The 21,668-nt window shown below is 33.1% G+C and overlaps 1 protein-coding gene across 7 annotated transcripts in view; it reads right to left on the reverse strand.

Moving 5' to 3' along the window:
• Positions 1–241: 241 nt before the first annotated feature.
• The window catches only part of cpne9 (copine family member IX), a 111,698-nt gene continuing 90,271 nt past the window's right edge, over positions 242–21,668 (reverse strand). For 3 of the 7 annotated variants that reach the window (XM_068216931.2, XM_073939259.1, XM_073939260.1), the window contains 7 exons: positions 16,572–16,618; positions 16,248–16,429; positions 15,422–15,549; positions 6,613–6,715; positions 6,452–6,509; positions 6,294–6,367; positions 4,219–4,725 (listed from right to left, as the gene is read on the reverse strand). In XM_068216931.2, the coding sequence (XP_068073032.1) occupies positions 4,543–4,725; positions 6,294–6,367; positions 6,452–6,509; positions 6,613–6,715; positions 15,422–15,549; positions 16,248–16,429; positions 16,572–16,618 (775 nt within the window). In that variant the 3' untranslated portion in view covers positions 4,219–4,542. Of the gene's footprint in view, positions 1,236–4,218; positions 4,726–6,293; positions 6,368–6,451; positions 6,510–6,612; positions 6,716–15,421; positions 15,550–16,247; positions 16,430–16,571; positions 16,619–21,668 lie in introns of those variants that run through there. The other 4 variants (XR_012398644.1, XR_012398645.1, XR_012398647.1 and 1 more) reach the window with 3 other exon arrangements.

Below are 21,668 nucleotides of genomic sequence, written 5' to 3' on the forward strand. Positions count from 1 at the left end.
TTATTAAACTAATAGGACCAAATTTAACCCTTCGTTTGGGTTAGTTCATATTTTACCCAATTTGATGATCAATAAATGAGCTCATTTATATTTTTGAGTGAACTACCCCTTTAAAAGTGTATTCTGGATGTTTTCTTCACATTTACGTAGCACTCCAAAAAATGCCGGGTGATTTCATCCCAATTCTGGGTATAATAGGGACTGACCCATCTGCTGGGTTATTTTTTTTTTTTATTATTAAAGTCATTCATTTATTCAATTTCTTTTCGGCTTAGTCTCTTTATTAAAATGGGGTCACCACAGCGGAATGAACCACCAACTTATCCAGCATATGTTTTAAGCAGCGGATGCCATTCCAGCTGCAACCCATCACTGGGAAACATCCATACACACTCATTCACACAAACACACTGTGGACAATTTAGCTAACCCACCTGTACACCTGTCCTGCATGTCTTTGGACTTGTGAGGGAAACCGGAGAACCCTTTAATTAAATTGATAAGACCAAATTTAACCCAATGTTCGGATTAGTCCATATTTTACCCAATTTGTGTTAAAATAACCCAGCACTTTTAGAATGAAAGAAAAAAACCCTAATAAAAAAGCCAAAAGAAACTCATAAAGGTTTAAAAACCATATGAGGGAAAATAAATGAGCTCATTTTCATTTTTGAGTGAACTACCCTTTCAAAAGTGCAATTCTCAGTACATACATAAACAGCAATTTGACCTCCAGCGCCTCAGTTTTCTAGTGATTCAGGTTAAAAACATGACCCAGACATTTCTCCTTGAGGTTCACCTGTAAAATTCATCTCGATCCCTGCAGTTTGGTAAAGAAACCCTCCTCCTCTTCCTATCGTTCTGCTGATCAGCTGATTTATCTCTGTCGCTCCATTCGTCTGCCAGCTTCCTGTGCACATTAACCTCTGCTGATTACAGTCTGGATCTGTGGATGAATTGCACTGATTGGCAGTTTCTGTTTCTCCAGGTAATTATCAGCATCGGGGGGAGAGATTCCAGCACGGGCATCTGTTTCTCCTCCAAACGCAGCTACTTATTAGCTCTTTTCAGAATCGGGCACAAATTAGAAAATATTTACACACTGGAAAGTGTGCCGCCGCCACTCGCTCAGCCAGTGAGAAAACCAAAAGTAAGAGAAGAGTGTCAAATACAGAGATGTGTGCATGCGTGTTTGTTCGGCCATTACTGTGTAACACTCGCTCTGACGGTTCTGTCTGAAAAAAAACAGAAGAAATGGCCAGGTGATATTTCCAAACACAAACTAAAGACAAAAATAAACCTAAATCTGATGTTTGGGCTGGCTATTTGAAGAGTTTAGATGTGCCATCAGGAATTTTTTCATACAATGTGCATTTTTTTTTAGCTTTGTATGTTTATGTTCAGTTATTTCCTATTAAAGGCAATGAAAATAACCTTTCTTTGCCATAAAAACTGACATTACTGAACCTAGACATAGGAGCCTGAGAAAAATGAAAAACATTTCAGATTGCACTTTGGATTTGAACTCCTATTTATTATTAATGGCTTCTTAAATTGTGACTTTTTTATGTGTACTAAGTACATTTTAACTCAGATTGCTGTTAGTTTACTAGCATTTGTACTAATTGTACCCAATGTAGCCATGTTTCCATCAAAAGATGCAAATGAAATTTATGTGCAAAACTGGAATATTGCATAAAACATTTGTGAATACAGCACCGTTTACATCCAACGTGTCCAATCATCACTTCCTGATGAAACCTTTGGTCACTTTATTTTGATGGTCCTTTTGTTGAATTTAAGTGACATTGCATCTACGTGCCAACTAATTCTCATTAGATTATAGGTGGACTGTTAGGTTGGGGTTGGGCTTAATGTAAGTTGACATGTACTTGCAAAGTTTCTTATAGTCAGTTAAATGTCTGTTGAAGGAGCAGTATCAACAGATATTAAGCAGTGTACTAATACTCAAATGGACCATCAAAATAAAGCGTTACCAAACTTTCCAATATTTTTGTTATCACATGATCCGCTGAAGCAAAATCACATGGCTTTATATGCTGCAATTTATTCGGTAAATGTGTAATAAATAAATAATAAAATGACATTATTTTTGGGTGTTAATGAGAGATTAAAAAATTTGGGATAATGGAAAATCAAAATGTATCTGTAGAACATTAATTGGACTTAACTGTTTTGATATATTAACATAAATTCAATACATTCATTAAAATGTATTAACATTGAAAGATATGCATAACACTTTTATTATTGATAGTTAATTGTAATAATTAATATTGCATTATTAAACGCAAAATAATATTATTTATTAGACCTGCGAAAAGCTCAGTTTCTGAGGATTCATTACAGGATTGATTTGGTATGAGTAAAGTTAGATTATTTGTTTTATTCTATAAAGGTCAGATAATGTTTTCTCCAAATTTAAAAAAAAAATACTTTCATTTACAGGAAAAAAATTTTCAGATATGACAGTTATTCAGAATGACAAATCTTTTTATGTGTTGTGATTTAAAAAAATATATTATTCAGCCAAATATTTAAATACAGATTTTTATCATTTGAGTTACCTAAAAAATAAATTAATGCAAAAACAAAACTCTCAGTGATGAGCTCTCAATTCCTTAACCCTACAGTAGAATAAAATCAAATGAATATTCATGAAAACACCTAACTATACCTATTTTCAAGTCTTCTCTTATTTTTTCCACAGCTGTTGAAGTAATTGTGGAAGTTTATAGACCAAAATGTTGACTGATTTTTATTAAAGTGAATTTATACTAGTTTCACAAAAAACAAGTTTGAAAACAAGGTGCTATAAATCCAACATAGGCTCATTCTGAAAATGTAGCCCTATATACATTTCTGGAGATTGCAAATTATGTAGCCAGAGGTATGTGTGGCTGCATTTTGTCTTTAAAACAAACACTACGTGACATGAAGGCCCCATTCCTTTTGCGATAGCAGCTGACCGCTTACCTCCATGTGGATGTTTTTTTCCGCTGTTTGCCTAGTGGCTCGTTGCGTACATCGAAAAATTTGAGATGCAGAGCAGAATTGACCATGATGATGGGGTTCAAGTGTGGGACAAATGGTTCCATAAAGCGGGTAAGACAAAAACAAAAGCCCCCCCCCCCAAAAAAAAACAAGAAAATAAAACAGGATGAGAATGTGGTCAAATCTGAAAATGTGATCAAAATCAGGCGAGGGCTTTTCTTTGTCTGATTTGCTTTTTAAAACAGTGTTGGTTAGATTTAGGGAAGTAGGAGGATGCTTGTCAATGGGAACTTGTTGGTTGGTCAGTCAGTCAATAAGAACAGTAGGCACGAATTGCACTTGCAAGGGAAATTTGAGATCTCAAAAAACTTACACAGCGGCCTCTGGTGGATTCGCGAAATCAAAAACTGTAAAAAAAAAAAAAAAAAAAAAAAGTACAGTAGCTCCTGGGACATATTTGGCTCTCTTCAGAATTGTATATAGTGGTACATAATTAGAATGAGCCTGAGTTGTATAAATCTCCATTTATTTCAGCATCATTTATTTTATACAAAATTAAATGTATATATTTTTTCTCTTTTTTTTTAGGGATATGTGTGAAGACTTAAAAATTAAACAATATCTTAATGCAACAAGTATCCATTTGCATTATTTCCAATTATTTTAAGTAAATATTTATGATTTTATATATATATATATATATATATATATATATATATATATATATATATATATATATATATATATACTGTATATAAATAAATATATAAATATATATATGCATATATGCATATATATATATATATATATATATACTGTATATATATATATATATATATATATACTGTATATAAATATATATATATATATATATATACTGTATATAAATATATATATATGCATATATATATATATATATATGCATATATATATATATATATACTGTATATAAATATATATACATACATACACACACACACACACACACATATATATATATATATATATATATATATATATATATATATATATATATATATATATATATATATATATATATATATATATATAATATATATATATATATATATATATATATATATATATATATATGTATATATGTGTGTATGTATAAATGTATGTATGTATGTATATTTTCACGTATTTAATGTAATGAAGAAATTAAGATTGTGAAAAACCATCCCAAAGCAATAAATCTCTATTAAAATTGTCCTAACTTATTTGATGCATATTTTAAAATTAAAATCATCTTTAAATTTGAGCAGAAAATATAACCCAGACATTTCTTTTCTAGTATTTCCACCCTATTTTTTCCACTAAGGCGAGCTCAAACTGTTGTGTGTTTGTAATGATCACTGGCTGATTATAAAGTATAACACCACACACACTTACATTAACGTGTTCCTGATTTCAGTCGATTATTACTGTAACTACATCATGTGCTACTGCTAACCGATGTGGAAAGTAAAAGTGTGCAGTGTCGCAGAGGATAAAGCTGTTCTGGGATCAGAGGTGGACGTTTATCTGTGGTGTCGGAGAAGGATTGAGGGCTGGTCTGGGTTCGATGCCTCTGGTCTTCATAAAGGAGAGCAGCTGGTCAGGAATCTCGGCCAGGACATCTTTAGCCAGACGGGCCATGCTGAGCACCTGATTCCCCGATCGGTCAATGTAGTCCCGGAACGGCACGAACTAGAGGGATACACACACACAAACACACACAGATGAGCCTCAGGAAAAAAATAAATAAATAAGCAACAAATAAATAAACACCAATGAAATGAGGCTTTCTCAAAAAAAAGTTAAAAAATAAAATATGAAAAAAATAACATAATTCATTTAACAATACTAATTAACATAATATAGTATAGTATAATTAGGTTATATCTTACATAATTATATTTTTATGGAATTATTAAAGCTTATTTATCATGTTAGGATTTATGATGTTTTTTGATGTACTTGTTGGGTCTGTTGCAACGTAATTTCGTTCTGCATTACAATTCTATTGTGATGTGTTGAATGACATAAATAAAGGAAACTGAAACTGAACTAAATTAGTATAATAGAACTAATTTAATTAAATTACATAACTTTTGGATAGTAAAAAGACTAAGTAATGAGATTGGTTAAAATAATAGGAAAACCAAATGTAACATCTGTGTAGTGACACATATTAATGCTACTGAAATTGTTTTATTAAATAAATATCAATAATAGGATCAGTTATAATATAAAACATAAGATCAAATATTAATAATAAGAGATAGCAACAGTAATCATTTTTTATTTAAATCAAACCTTATATAAATATATATATATACACACACACACACACACACACATACACATACATATATACATATATGTATATACACACACACACACACATATATATATATATATATATATATACACACACACACACACACACATACATACATACATACATACATACATACATACATATATATATACAGGTAACCTTTGTATTGGCCCACCATGCCATCTGAAAATGCTTTAGATATTGTCATTTAAAATTTATTGTAACCCTATTTTGTTTTTATTGTTAAGCTACAATTTTAAATGAAATGTTTCAATGTAGATCAATCAATCAGATTTAGTTAAAAATGTACATACTACTGATAGAGGACAATGCAGAGACTTTGGTGAGCGAATCAAGGCAAAGGCAGATTCTGCTTGACTAGTAAATTCAGCACTGAACTCCACTGTGTTATGAATATGATTGTTTATGTTTTTATTGCAATAAGTTTTAATAGTCACTGCGTGAGTTAAAATGATTCAAAGTAACGGTTTCTATTTATTTCTTAATATTATGAAATAAATTTGGAAAATACCCATGGCACTTTTAATGTTAAATAGTTTGATATATTTATCCTTGGCCCACAGCTATCAATGATATTTGGTTTTTGTCCTTTTATGTCGAAAAGTTAGGGCACCCCTGGAGTAAACAAAGCTTAATACAAACTAACAAATGTGAACTTCATTAGTAGTTAAGGTGCTAATATATTATTATAAATGTAATATATTATTTATATGTGTGTGTGTGTGTGTGTGTGTTGTGTATTGTATGTATATATATATATATATATATATATATATATATATATATATATATATATATATATATATATATATATATATATATATATATTTTTTTTTTTTTTTTTTTTCTCCAATGATAGCATGTAATAAAAAATACAAATAAAAAAACTAAAGAAATTGTAGTATGACAGTACCTGGACGATGTCTCTTTCAGCGACTCGTCCCCTGGAGGATACCCTGACCTCGTCTCCATCCAGCTCCTCCATAGCTGTTACATCAACAACAGCACAGTTACATCACTTTACTACCTCCTGTTTTAAAAGCATCTCCATTTGCCGAGCTAAAACCTCACCGTCAAATTCAGCAGGCCCGACTCCCACAATGATGATGGACATCGGCAGAGACGCCGCCTGCAAACAACCATAGCAAGTGTGTGTGTGTGTGTGTGTGGTCAATGCCTATCTCAACATATTAGTGTATTAACGGAAGTCTAACACGTGAAAAGGGACTCACAGTGACCACGGCTTCCCTAGTCTGCACCATGTCGGAAATCACACCGTCTGTGATGATCAGCAACACGAAATACTGTGAGCCATCTGTCACTTCTGAAGCGCACCTGAGGATTTACAGCAGATACAGTCAAGAGCAGAACACAGGGCTTCAGGGAAACTGGAAATGAAGAAGGGGAGAATGATTTTGTGTGTGCGTGTAGTGAAACTAGTGTGTTGCTAAGCAATTGCAATGGCAAAACAAGATTATGATTTTCTGATTCCTAGAAATGGGTTTCAGCCAGAAGAAATAAAAAAGGTTGGGACATTTTGTAAAATACACATACACGTACAAAAATAAATAAATAAATAAATAAAAATCAACAAGCTGTGATTTGTTAATTCTCTTCGACTTTAATTGACAAATGAGTGTTGCATAAGTATTTTTTGGCAATGGCCAAAATATATATATATACTTTCATCATATTGTATATAAAAAAAAATATACGTAAAATTTTTTTAAAGATATTTTGTAAATTTCCTAGCGGCGCACCTGGATGAAATCACACACATACTGTATATTATGTCAAAACAAACTTATTTTGGATGCGATTAATCCCAATTAATTTCCCAGCAATAATAATATATATATATTAAGGATATTTTGTCAATTTCCTACCATAAATACATCAAAATTTATTTTTTTGATTAGCAATGTTCGTACAAATTAGCCACTAAATTGACAAAACATAAAAAAGCTATGTTTTCTCATGAGCTCAGGCTGGTTGAATTGACAAATGTGTTGTGTTGCATAAGTATATTTTTTGGCAATAGCAAAAACCAAAAAAAAAAAAAAAAAACATTGCATGGGTCAATATTTGTAATGTTTTTCTTTTAAGCTAAAAGTCCTTTGAATGCTAAAAGTATTGTTTAGATATTTTGTGAATTTGTAAAATTTCCTACCATAACAATATCACAATTCAAAATTGATTAGCATTGTCTATTGCTAAGAACAAAATTTGGACAACTTTAAATACAATTTGTCAGTATTTTTATTTAAAACCCTAAGATTCCAGATTTTCAGGTTGTTGCATCTCATCCAAATAGTGTCCTATTCTAACCTCTCTGTTTTCAAAAGCACAGACTGACCAGCATTCACCACCACCCTCCCTACACCCAATCTCCGAACCGCTAACATACATGGCAAGCCACTGGGCAAACTGGTGAAAGTGGAAAAGCTGTCGTCACGGTCAACTGGTGGCGCGAAAAGAAACAGTGGACAGCGATGGTGTTATAACGCCCGGTTTCGTTAATTTTAAAGCTGAAATGCAGCCCTAGGTAGCTCTGGATACATAATTCGTGCTCTCCAGAAATGTATACAGGGTTATGTTTTCACAATGAGCCTGTGTTGGTAAGATTTCAAGTTAATTTAAACCATTTGGGCACAAGCAATTATAAAGTTTCCTGCGTTAACGATTAACTGTGTTTAATTATTGAATACAATTAAAACCATGCAGTGTAATTTTATATTAGTTTATTGAATTTCCATACTTTAATAAAGTTAGACTTTAGCAAAAACTATAAAGTTATTTAATTTATATCCTTCTGTTTTTATATCTGTGCTTTAATTTATTTTATTTACTATTATTTAGCACATTTTATGCAGATGCACTACCCTACAAATCCTTAAAATCAATAAAAAATTTGGATTTTTTTTTTCAAACAGGGTCAAACTGTGCAATTATATTCTTATAGCAAAATTTATTGCAGAAAAACTAAATTTTGGTATCTTCAATTATCAAACATTTGATCTAAATAATTAAAAGAATAATATTTGTGAAATTGTGTTAAACAGGCCTCTCCTTAATTTTGTATATCAACACTGGTTTCAATTTAAAGAATACTAATTACTGTACTTGGTCACCGAAAACATCTTTTCTTTGTACTTTGTCAAATAAATAAAGGTAAAAGAGATTTAACAAACCTCATATTCTTCAGTTTTTTGGTGATTGTAACATTGTATATCACTGGAAAGCACCGGTAAAAAAAACAGCTAGTTTTATCTAAGTCCTCTTCACAGCTTTTATTATTAAATCTGTCTCTTCCCTGCAGTCCACTGACCCTAATAAAAGCAGCTCCAGATATTGTCTCCTTCAGTCGAGCTGAGAGAGACAGCTGAGAGTCAGACCAACTCTAAAAAGTTGAGCACGGATCAATATCTGCTTGAATCATATTTTCCAGGTCAGAGAGTTTGATTTTCGACAGATTGAGAGATTTAACAGGATCTGAAAAAGTCTTGAAACCGGCAAGGCCAATTAAAAGCCTCTTCAGGTGTGTGTAGGTTACAGCTTTTGTCATGATGTGGGATGTTTACGATATATGTGATATTTGAAGCAGATCAGAGTTGAGTTTTTCAGTTCAAAAACCAATATTTGGTATTTTTCTTCTGTAGCAAGTCCAAAGACGACTAACAAAGACTATACAATACACAAGACATTTACGGTAAAAACACGGCAGCTTTGGTTGCCAGTAATTTACCGTTAAAAACACGGTACAAACCGCAAAAGTTATTTCTAATTTTTACAGTAAGTTACTCTATTTTATTCATTTATAGAGGTAATAAGTCTGTATTTTGAACGATCAACATCTACACATCTTTTGTTACACATATAGACACGTTAACACACCCACATGCAGGTGGTGATGAGAAAGTTACATAATGAACCAATGCTCATCACATTCAACTTTTCCCACAAGCAGAAATAGAGTATCAGCATATAGAAGGTGCTCAGTGTCATTCACACAGCTATTAAACACCAGTATGGTAACACACATAAAATTAAAGTCATGAAATAAACATTTTTATCAACATTAGATGTGACATAAATCTTTAATGTACATAACTGATGGGGAAACAATTAAAAATATCCATATTAATGTCAACCAAATGCATAAAAAGTGATGTGCCATGCAGGGAATTCTGGAAAAGTAAATTTACGGTTATTCGCCGTATACTTTAATGCTGCGTTCACACCAGACGCGGTACGCACGTCAAGCGCGAGTGATTTACATGTTAAGTCAATGCAAACGCGCGAATAGACATCCTGCGGCGCTTCTGAACTTCAGTTTACATTCGCGCTGCGTTAACCAATCAGAAGCTTGCTCTTGTTGGGGCGTGATTGTGGTGTAGAACCTGTTGTCGGTGTTCCGAGGGAAATCCTCCAGCCTTCACCGACAAAAGTTCATCAAACTCGGCTTGGCTCAGTCAGAAGCACCGCTGAAAGCCTCCGTTCCATCCAGGTTAAGTTTCTGGAGGAGTTTATGAGCTCACAGAGCTGGATGCACCTCTGAAAGAATGTAGTGGACTCAGACACGACCCTAAACGTATCGACGCTGTTTTTCAGTCTTCATAAAGCACATAAACACTGCTATTTTCTTCATAAAATCCATGTTAGCCATTTAGCTATGAAGCTAGAGTCTTCGGGCAGACAGAAGCCCTGCCCATCACGTCTGTTCTGATGTGAATTTGACACGCGAATTAAGCGGGGTTTGACACGCGAATGTAGCGAGTAAACTCAAATGTTCACGCGGCTATTTACGCACGAATATCGCAATTTATCCGCTTGTTTCGCGTCTGGTGTGAACACAGCATACGGAAACATACCGTTAACCAGGTTACGGATTTGTACTGTAGCATTTTTACAGTTTTTTACCGTTGAAATCACGGGCATTTTTTACAGTGTATAGACTGAGGACTCCCCGGGGGAGGCGCTCTGACCAGATATGAGTTTCTGCAGATATTGTGTGATTCGAACATTCAGAAATAACACTAAAGAGACATTTGTTTTTTAATTTTATTGATGATTCCTTATAATAAAATTTAGTCGTAAGCTTGGCAAGCAGTTTTGGAGAATCTAATGTGATTTTGTCAAAAAGAACACCTGAGCATATTGCCTGAGAGGTGTTTTAAAGATGGTCACAGCGTGAAATGACTTGCCTTAAAGGCACTTCACTATGTTTCTATGCTTTATTTGAGCTTTTCTTAACAAATCTGTGTGCATAAATTACATACAGTAAATGAAAGCTCTGCAGTTAATTCTGTATGTATTGTGAATGAGGTCCAATGATTTTTTTGTTTGTTTCCTTTAAATAACAACAACATACGCTTACAATGTTGGCAATTTTTATAACATTTTGAATATAGACATATTCAGAACTGCAGTCTCTCTCCCATTGCTCTGCCTTCTCTACAATGCTGCATCTACACCCAGTCTCTATTCCCACTGTCTTCTCTACACATTTATATTCAAGAAGGAACATGAATGAATGGACGGACGGACGAACAAACGGCAGGACGGAAGGATGGATGAATGAACGAACGGAACAACGAACGAACGAACAAACAGACGAATGAACAAATGGACAACAAACGGAGAAACAAACGGACGAATGAATGGATGAATGAATGAATAAAATAAATAAAAGCAATTCTATTATAAATTTAATTTAATAAGATTAGAAGCAGCATCTCATAATATCATATATAATAATCTATATCTGTGAATGATGTCAAATTTTGTATTTAATTAAAATACTTAAAACAGAGGTATATACAGGAACCAGAGTGAAATTCAACACCTTTAAGACCTTTTTAAAAACTATTTTCATACATTTTAAGACCTTATAACCACTTTTTAACCGAAAACACTGGTGAGATTTTAACTAACAATATATTTACTAAATATTAATCTAAGAAACTAATCCAAAACTAAAAAACATTATTGATATACTGAATAAAAAATCTGTTTAATCTTGCTAATTCAGCAATTGGCATAGAACTGCAGGAATAATGTTGTTGCCTTAGTTACTGCAGTAAACAAAGCAGCATGATTTCAAATCTAGAAGGATTTTATTGATTTCATAAACTACACAGCATTCTGATATCCGCAGAATTCAGGCAAACTATATCACAACCATACATTGCATAATCAAAATTTAACACCTGGCAAAATACCATTTAAGACATTTAAAAAAATATATAAAATAAATAAATAAAATATATAAATAAAATATATATTTATAAAATATAAAATATATATATAAAAAAAATTAAATCAAAATCAGTAGTAGTAGTAAAAATTATAGTATCAGCCTATATTCTTATCCTATCTATTTCTGTTTCTGCATGCTTTTCTCATCCACCTCAATCAACAATATAGTAATTTAGAATCAAATAAAGTGCTGTTCTGTTTATTTTTGTTAAATATTCCACCAAAAATCCTTTAAAAGGTCTCTAGCGCGCACACACACACGCACAAACGCACGCACGCACACACGCACACACGCACGCACGCACACGCACACGCACACACACACACACACACACACACACACACACACACACACACACACACACACACACACACACACACACACACACACACACACACACTAAAGATTTATGTTTGACACAACCATTTTCCAGCAGTAGTAACCTGTGGTGACTGGCTAACCTCTTCGCATTTTAAATAGTTCATGCATGACGTCACAGTGAAACTTCAAAAGTGAACACACTCATGGCTTCACATCACATACTGATTTCTAAATGACCCAATTTTGCTGCTCAGCTTGAATAAATAATCGGTGACTGGAGAGGGCGCTTTGTGTTGTGAACACAGCCTACATCAAAGTCTCCTCTTCCAAACAAGCAAGAAAAATCCTCTTTTCCACAATACGGCCCAATTAAAGCGGTCATGACATGTTCCTTGAGATTCACTTATAATGTTAATTATGTTTTTTCATACTAAACCCCTCATTCTTACCCCCTTAGATTTGAAAAGGCGAGTCTTCCCAGTAAAGCTTCTCAGTAATTTTTTTTCCACTTAATGGTATGGTTTGTTTTGTTTTTTTGACACCACCTCAGTCGAAGTTTCAACTGAGTTACAAACATTACTGAAATGTGTCATCATGTTAAAGCTGCAGATCAGTGATTGGCCAGAAAGAATCGTCACTATCTGTATCACTGAACTACCGACATGATACAACAAACCTGGCAGACTTTAATAAATCAGAACAGCCTTTGAAGGATCAGAAGCACAGATGTTCCTCTCATATATTTATTTATATAAAAAAATATAATATATACAGTATATAAAGAGTTGAAGTCAGATTTATTAGCCCCCTGAATTACTGCTTAACAGAAAGATTTTTTCTACACATTTCTAAACATAATAGTTTTAATAACTCCTTTCTAAAAATTTATTTCTTTTATCTTTGCCATGATGACAGTACAACATATTTTACTACATATTAGTAAAGATTTACAAGATAGTATTCAGCTTAAAGTGATATTTAAAGGCTTAACTAAATAATTAGGCAAGTTAGGGTGCTTAGGCAACTCATTGTATAATGATGGTTTGTTTTGCAGCCAATCGAAAAAAAATATTGCTTAAAAGGGCTAATAATATTGACCTTAATAGGGTATTAAAAAATTAAAACTGCTTTTATTCTAGCCGAAATATAACAAATGAGACTTTCACTAGAAGAAAAAATATTTTAGGAAATACTGTGAAAAATTCCACTTAAACCTTCATTCATTTTCTTTTTGGCTTAGTCCCTTTATTAATCCGGGGTCGCCACAGCAGAATGAACCGCCAACTAATCCAGCCCATTTTTAGCAGCGGAAGCCCTTCCGGCAGCAACCCATCTCTGGAAACATCCATACAAACTCATTCACACTCATACACTACGACAATTTAGCCTACCCAATTTACCTGTAGCATGTCTTTGGACTGTGGGGGAAACCGGAGCACCCGGAGGAAACCCACGCGAACGCAGAACATGCAAACTCCACACAGAAACGCCAATTGAACCAGCAACTTTCTTGCTGTGAGGCGACAGCTCTACCTACTGCGCCACTGTGTCACCACTCACTTAAACATCATGTGGTAATTATTTTTAGGGGAAAACCACACAAATTCTCAGGAGGACTAATAATTTTGACTTCAGATGTGTATATAATTTTATAATATATAATTTTATTCTTTACTTTACTTCCCATTTATTTACATGTCTTTTCTGCTCTCTTGTGCTGGTTTGTATATACACTGAGCTTCTGTAAACCATTAAAAAAGGTTTACAAATATCTAACAATTATAAAATAAAATAATTTTATGTGAGTTGATATCACATCTATATCTATATATATATATCTATATATATCTATATATAAATATATATATATATATATATATATATATATATATATATATATATATATATATATATATATATATATATATATATATATATGCACACTTGGCAAAAAAGTTAATTCTGATTCTAACAATCACAGCTTTTGCTAAATTTTGACTTTGATTTCATTTTGTTTCGTGTAGTTTCTAAAATATGTATTTAATAGTGTGTTGTAACCTGTAATCGCTTCGCACGGCTTGTAGTCACTTATCCATTTCTTGTATCTCTCAGGTTAAATCTTTATAGGGCTATTCACATATTGCAACCAAAACCATGCTGAAAACGCGACATGTGCTTCTTCCTTTACTGCTTTAAATGCATTTCTGAACTAGCGATCCTCTGCCATTTGTTTTTGCTGTGGCCACCATCAGCTACACATGCGCAGCGTGGTCAATTTTTAAAGTAGTTCAACTGTGTAGATTAATACTGAATGTGCGTCATTGTTATCACTTGAAGTTAGCATTAAGAGTACAGTAATATGCTGGTGTTTGACTGCATTGCTTTATTGCATTCCTGCATTGTGCTCACACATACTCAAAGCCAGTCGACCAATCACAACAGACTGGGTCATCGGACCAATCACAGCAGATTAGCTTCACACAAAGGAGGGATTTGGGGACAAATAAATCGCTGAACGAATCATATTGGGGTTGTTGAAATAATAAATTAAAATAAATGCAAATTATAAGACAATAAATGTGTTTCTTGACCATGCATGCATATCAGCCTGTTGCTGGAGACCCCCAAAACCAAAATATGACCTTTTATAATGCAAAATAGGGGCTCTTTATCTAACACTACTACTAAAATTACTAATAAATCACTCATTAGCTGTTTGGTAATAGTTAGTAATGTAAAAATAGTGCTTAGGTTTTAGGATAGATTGGGGATGCAGAATAACATCATACTTGATAACTAATAATGAATATGTAATGTCTTAATAATAGGCAGGTAATAAGCCAGTACTTAATAGCATGACTTGTGACCAAACCTGACGTAAGTGTTACTATTATTTTTTTAATTTTGTCATGATGCAACAACGCTTGAAAATACAAAGTGTCCATTACTGAATAACTAAATAGCAGTGGGAGGAGTGTGCACGTTGAAGGGGAAGTCAATGTACTACTGTGACATCACATTCTACCTTATTGGCAAACGAGTCGTTTTTACAGCTTGATTAAATAAAAGCGTTGTTTTCCAACTAAGAATACATTGTATGCATTGAAACTTGAAGGATGTTCTACTGGAACAAAGCTCTCTCATATATCGAAAGATCAAGCAAACTTTGATTCCACATGTCACGACTCCTTTAAAAATTCTTTCTGCGTGGCAAACAGCAGACCTGGACTTCATCCGCTGAGTGAAGTGTTAGTCAAGCGCAGGATTCTGGGGGAGTCTTATGTGTGCGTAAGTGCATTTGTGTGGAGAGAGGACAGGCTTTACAGTGAATAACAAGTGGAGAGTGACAAGGAGGAGTTCAGCTCGCGAGGGAGACTGAAAAAAGAGCAGAGGAGAGAGACAGAGAGACACAGAGAGAGAGAGCGCAACCTCGTGTCAATTGCAGGACGGTTTTGGCTTACTGGGCCACCTGGTTGATGACAGGGGCAAAGTTGGTGGGGCCGTAGAGCTGCACTTTCCGCAGACAGTCGTAATATGCCTCCAGCACACCTTCAATGCCGACGCAGTTCGCATTTTCACAGTCCGAGTTCTGCGAGAACAGAATACACACAGACACACACACATAGGCAGTGGAGGAGAGCTCCATAAGTTCATATATTACACATGAGGAATAACTCGCGTCTCGTCTCTGACTTATTCATACTCGGCTGAGGCATATTTTATAGTGTTGGATGCTGTGTCCAATGCTGGAAATTTAAGACGCCACAGTTTAGCATTAATAATGAATCTCATGTCTATGCGGATTAAGGTTTAAAGTAATAGTGCAAAGAAAAATGAAAATTCTACCATGGTTTGTTACACTTAATAATAATAATTAAAGAAAAAATAAGAGCAAAAAAATGAATATATAGAAACATTTTCTAAGAGTAAATAAGCATACAGGTTTGCAATCATAAAAGAGTCAAAATATGATAACAGAATAGTCCAGTGTTTCCCAACCCTATTCCTGAAGGCACACCAACAGTACATATTTTGGATGTCTCCCTACCTAACTCATTCATTTCAGGTTTTGGAGTCTCTTCTAATGTTCTGATCAGTTGATTCAGGTGTGTTTCATTAGGGAAAGGTGGAAAATGCCTACTGTTGGTGTGCATTCAAGAACAGGGGTGGGAAACACTAGAATAGTCATTTTTTAGTGAACTAACCCTTTAACAGTGCAAAAATTACTGTCATGTCATTGTGTATGTGTGTGGTTTTAATGATGGCTCTTTTAGAGTTGTTACTCACCAAGGGAAAAGCATGAGAGATCTTGCCATCAGGAGGGAGTTTGGCTCCAAAGCCGTAGGCAGGGAAGAGTTTGTCACTGTCATAATCCTGGATGATTTCCCCCACGGCTTTGAGGGCCATGGCGTACGCATTCAGCTGATACGGGTTCATGTAGTGAAGCGACGTCGGCTGGGATGGGTTTCCTGCGTTCAGGTAGCAATCAATACAAAGCTCAGACACCGGTGCATTCGTGTCAATTACAAAAAGTGTCACAAAATCTCAAGTTGACTGTTGCATGCCACATAAACACAGCTGCTGTTTTTCAGTCAGCGAAGATGCTCTTACCATTAGACGCGGTGAAGTCTATGGCTACAGTGAAGTTGAGCTGTGTTCTGTTTACAACATTGAAAAGAGTCACAGTCAAAGGTTGCGACCAACAATGTTTATGCAGAACAAATTGATTTCTGACATGACTAGCTGTTTTTCATGACTAAAGCCATGTTCACAGGTACACAGGTATTTTTGTAAATGCTGTATTTAGAAAAAAACATCAGTTTAGTTATAAATTGATCCAATGACTTTTTCTTTATTTTACTTTATTTTTTCTACTGTACTTATGCATATTTGTACTTATGCATTTACATATTTTATTTATCTTATCATTATCTTATTATATATCTTTTTATTAATCATTCACTCATTTTCCTTTGGCTTAGTCCCTTTATTCATCAGGGGTCACCACAGCGGAATGAACTGCCAACTTCAGCAAAAGCTTTACTCCCCTTTCAGCTGCAACCCAGTACTGGAAAACATCCATACACACTCATTCACACATTACGGTCAATTTAGTTGATCCAATTCATTTATAGCGTATGCCTTTGGACTGTGGGGGACGCAGACGGGACTCAAACCAGCAACCTTCTTGCTGTGAGGCGACAGTGAGAGGAAGAAAATGTGAACTAATTTTGTTTTCGGCTGATAGATTGAAACAATTGATGTCTTACTCATTCTCTGTATTCGATGCTGTAACTCGGACTAATACGCATCAATAAAAACAGAATTAAACTAAAAAAAGAATCCTCAATCGTCCACTGACCATTTCAGATTCCGTGACCAGATACTGCTCTTGTGTGTGGACAAATGGCCAAACAGCATTAAAAAAGCTGAGGTTTTAAAAATATTACCTGTGCTCACGTGGACACTGCCTGCAGTAAGTGTGATTAAACGTTTTGTATCAGAACGATTTTCTTTGTTTGTCTGTTTGTTTTAATCCTTTAATTCAGCAGTTCATTAAATTGTTTAAAATCAAAAGAATAGGCATTTTTTCCTCAGTATTTCAAAATAATCCTGAAAAAATGATTGTTTCCTGAAAAACTGTTTTGAGCGCTAATAATAAATGTTTCTTGAGCAGCAAATCAGTATATCAGACTGCAATAACAAAATTTTTTTATTATTATTATTATTATTATTACATTATTTTTTACTTGTTATAATAAAAATCTGTTGTAATTTGTAGAAAATGTGTAGTTGTTATAATAAAAAAAATCTAATTACTTTTAAATAATATATTTTTAGATGCATTCAAATGTTTAATTTAACTGAAAGTAATATTACTGATTTTGCTGTAATTTGTTTAAATAAATGCAGAGTTAATGAGCAAACTGTTTTCAGGAAATATTATTAAAATCCTACCAACTCCGAACTTTTGACTAGTAAGTTAAAATACTAATTTCATTGCACATTTCTCCCCATTACAGATATAATCAACAAAATATTTTATATAAAAAAATAAATCCACAAAATGTTAGTATTCCCTTTGCCTCCCTTTTTGTTAAATGACAGCAGCACTTCAGCAGACATGAACAAAACCGGATTTATATTATCCATGCTTCAAAGCAAGCAGGACATCTGACCTTTACTACAAAGGAGTTGACATGCCCAATGCCACACGTTTGATTCATAACCTAGAAATAGTCCAGAACATAAACATTATAATCCAAATATTTCCATTCATTCATAACAAAACTTTTTCCTATTCGAATCGTCTAAATACTAATACTTTTAAATATAATAGACATTTGATGTGGACTGCCACTGTGTATAAAAATACACAAAAAAGAAAGTCTGTAAATAAATTGTGAGTCTTAAGGACAGAAAAATCAATCAATAAATATTCCTGTTTTTCTTGTTTAAAATAGACAAGCATATGTGTTTTATCAAGTCTTAATCACAGCTTAATTAAAGGTCTTGTAATTAATTATAGACCAGCATATGGGATGATAAACTGGTCCACTGAATCTCTGCCATGATTTCAGTTGTCTTGAAATGTGTGTGATGTACAATATAAAAAGTGTTCACAATTTATTAAAACTGTCAAAAGGATTAACAAACAGCAACAGACTGAAAACATGAAGGTTTAACTTCAGCTTGAATGTCTCCAATGGGGACAGTAACATATTTTTGCTTTTTGCTTTATCATGTTAAAAACATTAAACTGAAGGCCTAATTTTAAAGATGAAGGCCACAAGTTTATTAAATCCAAACGAATTTTAGTTAACTCAAATAAAAGATTTTACTAAGCTAGTTGCCAGTAAAATATTAGTATTGTTCATTTAGATTAGTTTAGAAATAATAAATAATAAAATAGAAAAATAACAAAACCACAAAAACACTTTGAGAAATTAATAAAATTATTATTATTATTATTATTATTATTGGTGGTGTCCTGGTTAGTTTTATATTAGTTTTATCAATCTATAATATGTACGAAAGATCAAAAATAATAATAATAATAATTATTATTATTATTATTATTATTATTTCTGGTGTCCTGGTCAGTTTTATATTAGTTTTATCATAATCTATACGTTTAAAAGAGCAAATTGCATTTATTATTAAAAATAAATAAATAAATAAAAATATTTATAATAATAATACATTATTATAATAATAGTAATTATTAGTAGTAGTATTATTATTAAATAATGATTAATTTAACATGTCCAGTTTACTTTACTTATGATAAGAATGTATTATTATGTTGGCTTGAGAAAGCCAACATACTGTAATGCTACTTAAACTTATTCTTATTATTATTCTTATTATTATTCCGGCTTCTGACTTAAAAAAGCAATCGCTTCTCCTCCCAGGGCTTAGATGCTACAAGCCCCAAATTTGGTCAAAAGCTGCCTACTGCCCATGAGATGGTTGCTGTATGTCCTCATCCTGATAAGATTTGTAGTTTTTGAATTAAAAATTTTTTAATTAAAAAATTGTATCGAGTATTTGGGGCATATAAAAAAGTATACAATCCTCAAATTTGGCCAAAAGATGTGTTTGAAATTACAGATAATTATCATATTTATTTGGTGTAATTATAAATAACAGTTTTCCTATAAATATTTTTTTTATATTAAATTTGTAAAATTCAGACTCAAAGCGTGTCAGAGTGTCCACGAGATGGCGCCAGAAGACTATTTTTGAGCCCTTTGTAATTTAGTACTGGCCCTTTAAGAGGCGGGGATATCCGGACTGACTGTTTTGAATCTACAGAAATTCGGGCTCATTTCAGACGTGCTTGTTACAACATTTGAAGCTGAAATTGCGACCATTTTGGTCGCATATGCGCCTGAAAATTAATCTATGCGACCTCATAACATATTTGGGCGCATTAGTGCAACTGCTGATAATGGTTGTAGTGCGACCTGTTTTGATTTTTTGTAAAAACGTGCTGAATCGCTCTTCCCTGCCGCTATATTGGTTCATATTAGCTGTCAATCACTCAAGGTATTCCGCTGTCAGATGACAGGGAAGGAGCTTTTATGACCACGGGAAATGCAAACGGCTGAAGAGTAAAAACTTAAAGCACACAGGTTTGCAAACCCCACCTAAAATTGAGGTGTAGATGAGAGAGATCGTGACACGTCACGTGGTGAATAATGATCCACCAGCTGAGATCACTGAAACTGCGGCTCATAACAAAGACCAGTATTGCGCCGATGGTTAGTGCAAGAATCCTGCTCTGCCTGCTCATAAATTGGGTCGGCTGACTCGCCAGCTTTTCCACAAACACAGAAAAATGAAGATCATCTCAGACTGAACCTTTAAATTGACACAAACTGAAACCAAAACTTTTAAAGAGTGATAGAAGTGAGACTTTACTTTCTTTCTTTTGTCTATTCTTTTTTGAGGTGTATATTATTTTTTTATTTATTTACTGATGACTGCTTTGCAGCTTTCATCATTGAATTGAATTATTTATTATAATCTTTTGTTTGTTTTGTAGCAGAAAAATTATTTATTAAATTGACATGCATATAAAAACAGCAGTACAAAATCAATATTTCTTACTGCAATGCTTCATTTTTGTTTGATGCAAACTATACAATTATTTTTCATAAAGTAACAGACATTTTATAGCAGATAACCTACATTCATGCACATTCAAGGCAGTATCATAATGAGAAATGGAATTCATTGTTACTATTATTGTCATTTTCATCATCACTAATATTCTATGGCCTAATTATTAGACATTCATTTTAGAATTATTGCACACAAATATCAATGTCTTCGCAGCATTAGTTAGATAGTTGTTTCTGGTTTTTGTCAGTCCTATTGATGTTGTTTTAAAATACAATAAATCCCTTAAAAAGCAATTTGCAGCGGTGCTCATTCATTTTTTCTGGTGCTCCTAAATTTATTTTGGTGCCCCTGAATATTTGAAGTTGGGAGCACCGGTGCTACCAAGTAAAAAAGTTAATTTCGAGCCCTGTATATATATATATATATATATATATATATATATATATATATATATATATATATATATATATATATATATATATATATATATATTCATACAGTTGATGTCAGAATTATTAGCTCCCCTGTTTATTTTTTCCCCAATTTCTGTTTAATGGAGGGAAGATTGTTTCAGCACATTTCTAAGCATAATAGTTTTAAAAACCTATTTCTAATTACTGATTTATTTTATCTTTGCCATGATGACATTAAATAATGTTTGACTTGATATTTTTCAAGACACTTCTATACAGCTTAAAGTCACATTTAAAGGCTTAACTAGGTTAATAAGGGTAACTAGGCAGGTTAGGGTAGGCAAGTTATTTTATAACGATGGTTTGTTCTGTAGATTATCAAAAAAAAAAATATCTTAAAGGGGATAATAATTGTGTCCCAAAAATGGTTTTTAAATAATTAATAACTGCTTTTATTCTAGCCGAAATAAAACAAATAAGACTTTCTCAAGAAGAAAAAATATTATCAGACATACAGTGAAAATTTCCTTGCTCTGTTAAACACCATTTGGGAAATATTTAAAAAAGGGAAAAAAAATCAACTGGGGGTTAATAATTCTGACTTCAACAGTGTATATATATATATATATATATATGTATGTGTGTGTATGTGTGTGTATATATA

This window comes from Danio rerio, chromosome 23, assembly GCF_049306965.1.
Source record: "Danio rerio strain Tuebingen ecotype United States chromosome 23, GRCz12tu, whole genome shotgun sequence".
NCBI classification, from domain to species: domain Eukaryota; kingdom Metazoa; phylum Chordata; class Actinopteri; order Cypriniformes; family Danionidae; genus Danio; species Danio rerio.